Genomic DNA, 9869 nt, shown 5'->3' with positions numbered 1-9869 from the left:
CCTCCCTCTCTCTTCCTCCCTCTCTCTTCCTCCCTCTCTCTTCCTCCCTCTCTCTTCCTCCCTCTCTCTTCCTCCCTCTCTCTTCCTCCCTCTCTTTTTTTCTTTTCTCCTCTCTTCTCCATGATTTTCCTTAACCTCTATGTTGTGTTCAAGAAACATCTAGATGAGGCRCTTAGGGACATGGGTTAGCAGGAATGGTGTTGAAGGGTTTATGGTTGGACTCGATGATCTCAAAGGTCGTTCCACCCATAATGTTTTCATGATTCTCTTTGCTCATGGCTAAAAGGGCAGTGAGGAATAGGCCACAGTCTGGCTCACAGCCTGTTTTGAAGAGGGTTTGGGTCAGCTCTGTTGTTTTTGCAGGGCTTGCAAGCCCTTGGCTGCCACTGTAGGAAGTGGAGAGAATGATCCCTGTGCTGTGGAGGGTATGTGCAGCAAACCTGCTGCTGCCCTGAAGCGTTGGCTCTTCCTGTGAATACAGATCACGTGAAGTATCCTGTGGAAGATGCTTCATGATGAGGGTAGGTGACCCTTCCTGCCCTTAAAATAAGCTGTTTGGCATCACGCCTGCTGGCAGAACCTGGCACTGCTGCACTAGCAATAGAGGAATTTTGAACAGGCAGGGGAAAGGAAGAGGAATGCTCATTTATTTCTGATCAGGAATAAAAGTTGGCATGGCTTTATAATGAAGGGCTGAATAGTATGGGGTTTTTTGGTGTTTTTTTTTTTTTTTTTTAATTGGTAGATAATTTTAGGAGAATCATTCTTTTCCCAGGTAGTTGTTCGTAATTTTGCTTGTAATTTTTTCCTGTCTTATTTGTGTACTGTTGTGATTAAGCCCTATCTTGTAGCTGTCTTGCTTTGGCTGCTGGCGACAGAGTTTTGGGTATGTTACCTGTGAGAGCGTGCATGTTTGTTTATTTTCATCTGATCAGCTGAGTAAATGTAGCTGGGGCATCAAAAAAAACGTCCAGTAATGTTATCTGGGATTCGATCACAGACATATCTTAGCTAATTTAAAATCTGAAGCCACATCAAACTGATGCATGTATTGACTTTACTGCATTGTAACCTTGTATGATTTTCCACCCAGAAATTTAATTTCTATGTTGTGGTCTATCACTTAAAGTTAATTTCAATTAACTGAGTGACATTAGTAACTACTGTAGATTTTTTTGGCCGCCATCTCAAAACTATTTGTTAAACTATTGTCATATGTAGGTATGTGTCTTTTTTTATTATTATTATAATATCTTTAACAGCAAATGTGTTTTTATCCACACCGATATTTAGTATTCAGGCTTAGAAATACGTTTTGAAATATACATTAAACTCTGTGACCAATAATATCATATAGTGTGCTTTGCTTATGATTTTTGTAATTTTTGCATGTCATTCTTTTACTGAGGGTGCTCTTGTCATTTGCACATTCAGTGGCATTTGTCACCATGATGACATAAAAGAGTATGCTCTACTTTGCTATTTTGATGCTTAAATAACTGTGTGTGCTGCTTTTTTCCCTGTAACTGCTAGAGCTGTCTAAGCAAGCTGCCCATCTCTGTCCATCTTTCATCTATGTTATTCCTAATTTGCTAGTGATTGACACATTTTCTTCCTTTTTAGTTTAGAAAACTCACTGTTAGTAATAACCTTATAGAGCAGTCAGCACTGCTTGAGTAGGAGGATAAATGTAATAATTCTCCCCTTTTCCTCATTCTTTAAAACGTTCTCATTTTATGGGTCATCAATAATCCAATGGCACTAATGGGAGAGGCCATACTAGGGACATCACTGGTAAATAAATTCTGTTCAGTCCTCGCACTATCATCTCCATAGTAAGATGAATTACTAAATTAGACAGTGTCTGTAGTGCACATCTTATCCCTGGCTGTGCATTTTCATTTTATTTATTTATTTAAGAAAAAATCATATTGTTGCCTGCTATTCCACAGACCCTCTTTCTTAAGAAATAACTATTAATAACAGTTACTAGTGCCCAGGGTTTTTTCATTAATGTAATGTTTTAAAAAGCATAAGCAGTGGTTACATAATAAAARGGGATATGAATTATATCTGCAGAAGAGAAGCTGCATTTGTAGGGATAGGTCATAGGAGAGGAAGGAGGGTTGCATTAAGYGCATAAGAGGCAGCCTGTAATGCTGCTCATCCCGAGGCAAATCTGCTGAATGAAAGAGCTGGGATGATGCAGGTGGGATGGGAGAGGGCAAGAAGTAAGAGCTGAAGGCACCATTCCCACAGAAGAGGCCAAATTGAAGCAGTTCTTAGAGCCCTTTTGATTTTGGTTGTCACAGTGTTATGGCAAAGTGCCCTTCTAAGCAGAAGCGCTTTTGTTACTAGATTTAATATTTTTAGATCTGTATTGACCCTATTACTATTATTTGCTCTGAAGAGCAAATACTTCTCTGAAGAAAAGTATTAGGGTATTAGGGATCTCGTGTAATTTGTTGTTAGGCTCGCTCTTCTTTATTTTGTCTGAGGAAAAATCTTAAACTAATTTATAACTGCTTTGGAAGACTGGGTTTATGAGCTATTGTATTTTTTTAATGACTCATTCTGCAGACCCGAAATAAAGAGTAGGTACCATAGGAAATTCTCAAAGAAGTATCATCCTATTAACAAATATTGTAATTGTTATTAACAAATTATATTAAATTTTATTTTTGCAGAATGGGCTATATTTGCTGTGTACAAAATAACAGTACTGGGAAGTTTGGAAGACACCTGCTTGTGCCTAAGAGCAGCCTGGCAGTTAGGGCTTTGCAGCTGCAGAGCTTTGCTTTCTACATCGGAAACTGCCCTGTGAAAGAGCAGGGATCAAACTGTTTAGTGTCTTAACAGAGCAGAGTTTCTTGGTAGTAGAAAAAAGATCTGAAAAATAGTGTTGCAGGTGTCTGTATCTCGGAGCAGAAGTAAGCTGATAATAATAGATATATAACTATTGAAAAATGTAGTGAAATGCAGAATTTCATAATATTGTTTCTATTCACTTTTTATTTTTATGCTACAAAGTTGCATTCATTAGAAMAGTATTTGATATTAAATTTACAGCTTCCATATTTACCTAACAATTTTGATGGACTAAAAAAAACCAATTATGCCATTTCTATTGGAACAACTGTGTAAGCTTTTGTATCTTGTGATGATAGGTAAAAACTTGATTGCAAAGACCATGTGCTCTTTGCCGCTTGGATCTTTTGGGAAACTCTTTCCTTCAGATCACTGACAGTATAAGTTGTATACTAAACAATAAGTTCTAAGTTAATTGTGATCCCCTTAAAATCTAGTATAATTTTAGCTTTTTCATTTCTTCTGACATCCTGTGGCTACGTACGTTTAGCTCATTAAKTAAGGGCCAAGCAGATTTTCAAACACTGAAAGCGCTTCCAGTTGTAGGAAATACACAGCTTAATATCTTATGTAACAGTTTTTAAAATACACTCTATTCTCTAACGGTCTTTCCCATGACCTTTGTATTGGATCATTAAGGAAGTTTTTGCATCAGATGGGGCTGGCTGCTCGAGTGTGGGCAAGGTTGAAAGCTGTAGGGAGAGAACAGTGGGATGCAGAGGTCCCTGGTGCGTGGCAGGAGCTCCAAGTGAAGGCAACTGGCGCTGGAGGCACCGGGCCCTGGTGGGGAGCTCTGCAGGGTTAAAGCCTAGGGTTGTGTCCGAGCATATCCTGTCATCAGCACCAGTGGCTTCATTCACCAATGTAAGCCAGCCAAGTTCCCTGCAGTGTTACATATTTCTTCTGTAAAGGTATTTCTGAGTTAAACGTGTGCTTTTCAGGTGGTTGTTGGTAAACGGAATTGCTTTGCCACTTACTACTGGCTTCAGAAAACTATAGAGTGAGGCTACATTTAATTTTGAAGGTATAATCTGGGTTAGAAATATTTCCGATATAATTAAGAATATGCAAACATCAGTAGCTTTTTTTTTTTGGTATCTTTAAAATGCTAGTGAATTCCTGTTGCTGGCCGTGATCTTTCATGTTTCAAAAAAAAAAAAAAAGGATTTGTAAGAGCAGTTACCTTATAGAAAAAGACTTCTTTCTCTTTTTGGTCCCCAAAGCTGAAAAAGTATGTACAGTAATGCTGCAACTCTTGGTTTCTTTGGGATATTGAGTGTCTTGTTTTAATTTCTTCATTTTTTTTTTTGTACAGCTTTGAATATGCTGAGTAAATATGTGTGGGAAAGCAAATATGGGTCAGGAAGTGAAGTAGCAAGTACCCTGGGAGCAGAGAGAGGGGTGATGCCCTGACTCTCTTGGGTCAATAGGGGCAGATCTTCAGCTGTGACRCAGCCCTGGCTGTGCTGCGAGCTGAGGTACATCACGCAAGACAAAGAGATCCTTAGTATCATGTTCTGGTSTTTTACTGTCATCATCAGTCTAATATTCTTCCTAGAAATCTGAGCTTTCTAATGGTAAGAGAATAAAAGTCTTTCTGATAAACTAGCACACCTTCAGGAACAAAACTCAAGACTTCAAATAACTTACARATAAGATCTCATTCTACAAGGACAAGAGTTTTTGCCTGTACATTGTAATGGCAATAACCACAGAGCAAAATTCCTCGCTTTCAAGGATTGCTGGGTCACACTGGCGAGCTGGCCAGGCTGGGAGGCGCTGCCTTCGGGGAGCCCCCRCAAGCAGCACTGCCTCTGCCTTCAGGGAGCCAAAACCACAGCCCTTTCCAGGCTGGGAGAGTCCCCAAGGTCTTTGGCTAAAACTCCAGAAAATACRTTGATTTTACCCGATGGGATTTGGTCAGCTTCTCCATGTGCATTTTAGAGTAAATTGTGGCTGGAAAAGTTCAAGATCAAGCATCAAGTTCTCCTTTAGYGAAAGGCCATTGTGTAAAGTTCCAAATCTGCCCTTATAATAAAGATGCCGCTACCCTCCGCATAACAAACTSGCCTTTAAAGAAACTATAAAGGAACAAAATTATCTGTACATGAGATACATGGTACTACCTGAAACAAATAATAGAAATGTGTCTTGCCTCTTCGTTTTGAATCACAGCAGTGTGTGCAGTAGTGTGACCTAAAAGTCCTGTGAAGAGCTCTGAGGACTTACAGCATATTCATGAGGGAAAAAAGGCAAACAACAAAATGCACATTTCCACAAAAGCCCCAAACTTCTGTTTTCATATTGGCTTCCACTCAAGGTGAGCTGAGCAATGCAAGTCACTTCTACTTGCATAGGCAGATTTCAGTAGGAATTTGTAAGGYTGCTAATGAGAGCCCTGTCTCTGTAGACAGCACAAAAGAAGTGTGGGGCAGCGTTATTTAATTTTTATGTGTACTTATTTTCTAACAAACAGGGAGGGAGGTTCATGAATGTTCACGTATCTTGTGTTTTGATTTAAGGTCAGATCACCTGGTTTGGCTATGAAAGTCCTCGTAGCTTCTGGGACTACATTCGAGTCGCTTGCCGCAAAGTCTCTCACGATTGCATCTGCAGCATTGAGAACATGGAGAATGTCAGCTCTTCTAGAGCTAAGGTAGGGAAGAAAAAGGTCAAATTGATTTTCCAATACTCTTTCTTCTGCGTAAAATGTAGCCGACATTTCTGTTCCCAGTTAAAATGTATTTTTATCTTACCTCACAAATTTTCATAACTTTGAAATAATTATCTTCTGATCTGTACCTTTTTCTTGAAAAAAGCCAACTGCATGCATATATTTTCTTTTAAATGTGTATTGTTCAGTAGAATAAACCTCAAATTCTGYAGTCATTGACTATAGTTTATTATAGAATAATTGCCTTCCCATTTTCTAACTCATAATTTTTGGGAAATGCAAGAAAAGACCTCCAATCTACTAGCGCTTTGAGCAGCCATTCTGATGCTTCATAGGATTGCAGAACAGCTCGTTTGCCTTGTCAGCTGTTGCTCCTTGCTTATTTTATATAGACTGTTATGCATAAATGCACCTGCAGCCATAATGTCAGGGAACACTTTGAGACAGTAGAGATCTCCATGGCCAAAAGCTATTGAATGCTTATTTATTTATTTATTTATTTTTATTTTTATTCAGGATATTATGTGCTATTCCTAACACTCTGTTTACTGGAGTATTGGACTGATATTTAAGTCATACAGCTTTCCCTCTTGGTTGCATTCAGCTAATTTGGAGAACTTATTCATCAAATAGTCTCTGCAGAGATTCATATCTGAGAATCTGAGAAGTGTATTGTTTACCTTTAAAATACATCTAGTGTATTTCAGAGTTCTCAGATTTTCACAGTTATGAGTATTTAAATTTAGTAAATAATAAGATATAAAATTATTTTGTACATTATTCGTATAGATAATTTCAAGTTTCCTTTTCCTCTGTGGAAATTGCCGAATGAAATAATAAACAAATATGCTAGTTCTTGCAATGAGCATGCAGAGCGATGTCCAATTTTCTTAAAAGGGGCATATTTGGGCAGTCCATACCCGAGACAACTGAAGAATTGATTTTCTTATTATAAATTCAGTGTGATCAAAATCTATATAAGCTAGAGTTATGACTGCAGTCTACTGCTTTTGGTGGTATATTTATATTGATAACTCAGCTAGATGCCAATAAGCACCAAAAATAYTAAATAGAAGATGACTTGTTGCTTATGTACATTTATATAAGCTATTACAGATGCTCCTGGCATTCTCAAAAATGACATTTAAGATTATGGCAGACATTTAAAATGGCTCATGCTTTTAAATTGTAATCCTGTGCACTAGACCTGTCAGGTATATGCATAGCGCAAACATACACTCTTAAAGGTTATTTTTCAAAGTTATTACTGCTATTTGTAGGGCTTGTTTGAATAAAATTTTGGTTTTGGACTGCAAATGTTAAGCCTTTTAGATTTGCTTCCATTTCTATAAATAACGCATACCTTCTATCATGACATCCCTGCCAAGGAAAATTTAAAGCTGTGGAATATTTACTCAAAATGCATGGCTGAGTTATAAATAGTCTTTTAATTATTTTTCATTGATTAAATGAATGCATGCAGTGAATTCATTTTTAACCTAAATCACCTTTAGGTGGTTTACAGCTGCTTGTRTAGGATTTGTCAATTCTAATACCATTGTCTTTGAAATGAAAAGTTTCCTGTTCTGGTCTGCAAGCATTTGTGCATTTGAGTTTCTTTAAAGGCTGGAGAGTATAATTAAAACAAAAGCCTTGCTTTGTGTTTCTCCATATTTTGGAATGTAATTTGACAATAAAATGTATTTTTAAGAACACCATAATCCTTTTATTTCTATAATGAAGTACATCTCAGTAATAGTTTCTGTATTGTGGTTATATGGTAATGGRTTTATCTCATCCAGATAGATCAATTTTATTCACGAAGTGTCACATTCTATAAAATTTTAAAATATTTGATATCTGCTTTTTCTTTCAGGGTCGAGCCTGGATCAGAGTAGCACTTATGGAAAAACACTTGTCTGAATACATTTCTACAGCTCTGAGAGACTTCAAAACAACCAGGTCTCTATGACTTGTATTTATGCAAAATAAAGGACGTAGCTTCAGGATTTTCACTTGAATTTTTCACTTGAATTATGCCAGACTAGTATWACTAGTAAAAGAGATGTAAACTAGTAAAAGAGGGATATAATTAATCAATCAGATGTTAATCCAGGTAAAATTACAAGTTGYGTAATCCTTTCTGATTTTTCAAAAAATGTGGAAATTTCTCTGGAATTCTTGAAAGGTTAAAAGAGAACATAATCTTTCTAAAGAAGGAACTAATTTTGAACTTGTAGCCTTACATGGCTAGAAGATATAATATTCCTTTCAAAAWTAAGTATTGTTGGTAAAAAGCCCTAGAGCCCTCAGAAAAAAAAATCCTTTTTAGAGTTATAGGAACTTTTCCTGAASCAGAAAGGAAGAGAATTCCAAGAAACCTGAGACACACAGAACAGAATTGGTGATCAGGCACGGCTAGGATTCCAGATCATAATCTGTAAAATGTGTAGCGTATATTTTGTTGTTCCCTCTGATGTTTGAAACTGTTATGGRCATGAATATTCATTGTGATAGAAAATATCCTTGCCGTTTTGGACTGCTTCTAGAGAACATGTTTGTTTATTATATGATGCTTTAACRTAGGGCAAAGGCATCTTATAGATCTGTGATGAAGTCGTTTAATTAAAGATTGRGGCTCCAGCTGTAACTTATTGTGGTTCAAATCTTTCTGAACTGCAAAAGATTTAGATGTCCTCAGTGAAATATTTAAACAATAAGGCTTTTCTCTGTAATGACTTCTGCTGGTTTGGGTTATTATTTTCTATTTGTAAGGCTGTTTGTCCACAGATCTCATGATATTTTCCAAATATTAAGATGACTTTGAGACACAACTAGGTAAACTTCCCATTTTATTTAAGTTCCYAGACTTGTCTTTTTTATTTTATCCAGATTTGCTTGCATTTACAATAAACAAGAAGCTCGTAAATCAAAGAAGCTATTTCTGGTAAAGATTTTTTCAGCTGCCTCAAACAGAAGAGTTACTTGGGTTTTTGAGGGGAAGATGAGGAAGAGGAGAGTCACAAGCAATTTACTTAAGTAGTGGATTCCTTCTACCTGTTTGGTAGTTTAGATTGTTTATTAGTGCATAGCAGTGCTATTTTTTATTAGCAGTTTCAAATTCTGTAGCACTCAGAGAGGGTCTGTGAGTGTTCAGGGTTGCTGCTGGTTTGGCTGCACTGCTGTAGGTCCTTTAGGAAACGTGCACACTGTGGGACCAGCTCTTGCATGTTGGCATTTTCTGTGTATTTTACCCTTTTTTGTGTGATCGCTTCCCGTTTACAAGCTATGCTGAACAGCAGTGCAGACTGGTCCTGGCAGGGTTTTGTAACTGTCAGTGGAAAGTTACGTAATCCACTTGTGCAGGGTGCATCATTTCCAGGTCACAAACCAAGCCTTAAAGTGCCTCTTGCTCCCTCCTTGATCTCTGACACTGGCCAGTGCAGCTCCCCGGTACCTTTGYGAAGTGAAGGGGTAGAAAGCTGAGTCAGTATTTCCTAGTTTCAGTGCCAGGGCTCTTCAATATCTCTCTTCCCAGAGCAGGCCCGGAGGAAGTCTCCCCCATCCCTTGTTTTCACTGTGAATGCCCAAGGGCTTGGACATCTTGCTTCCATGCAGGAAATGGCTGTCTGTTATGCAACTGCAAAAACAGGACTTCTGAGAGTGTRCGGCATAACGGAGTCCAGACAGTCTTTGGAGCTGTGCCCCACAACGTGTCTGCTCTGGATGTTTGCCCAGGCGCCAGCCCCGGCGCTCCCTGAGGCACCTCAGTGCCCTCACAGCTTGGTGCAATCCATCAGATGGATGGGCTTTTGGTGGGACAGCCTTTCTCCATTGTTTGGCTGAACAATAAGTTGTCACCAGGAAGCTGGCAACTGCTTGAACTACCACATGGACTGTATAGGTGGCCTTTACATCTCACTATTGGAGTGGCCTCTCCCTGGCTTTGCTGTTGACTGWCCCTCCACCCCTGCTTCTCTCTTCTCTATGGGCCTTCTGTGGTATTTTTCTGTTTCTGCTGCTGCCAAGACTCCTCAAAGAGGAAYTGAAAACTGTTTGCTGCTTTGCTAAGGAGACCAATGCCTTTCTTACCCTTATTCATAAATTCATATCCCCTCCATGAGTAGGATCCAGTGGTGGAAATGAGCACCCTTATGTGGGAACCTGCTCAGTTTGTAGATTTTCATGTAATTGTTGGCACCCTGGTGATCCAGGAAAGTGYCAACTTCTCTGTGTTTGCTCACCCTTCATTCTCACTTTTTTTCCTCAAGTAAACTGCACCCAAAGAAAGGACAGCTTTGGATCTTTCACAGATAATCCTTGTTAC

The 9869-nt window shown here is 38.5% G+C and overlaps 1 protein-coding gene across 1 annotated transcript in view; it reads left to right on the top strand.

Annotated features, from left to right (window-relative positions):
- RUNDC3B (RUN domain containing 3B) overlaps window positions 1-9869 on the top strand; it is a 45525-nt gene that overhangs the window by 8419 nt on the left and 27237 nt on the right. Inside the window, exons 3-4 of the mRNA XM_026039401.1 lie at window positions 5391-5524; window positions 7419-7504. Coding sequence (XP_025895186.1) covers window positions 5391-5524; window positions 7419-7504 — 220 coding nt within the window. The remainder of the gene's footprint in view (window positions 1-5390; window positions 5525-7418; window positions 7505-9869) is intronic.

Source organism: Nothoprocta perdicaria, unplaced genomic scaffold (genome assembly GCF_003342845.1).
Source record: "Nothoprocta perdicaria isolate Ctin4 unplaced genomic scaffold, notPer1 scaffold_23, whole genome shotgun sequence".
Lineage (NCBI taxonomy): Eukaryota > Metazoa > Chordata > Aves > Tinamiformes > Tinamidae > Nothoprocta > Nothoprocta perdicaria.
The sequence above is the reverse complement of the archived record's forward strand: the minus strand, read 5'-3'. Positions and strand labels throughout refer to the sequence as shown.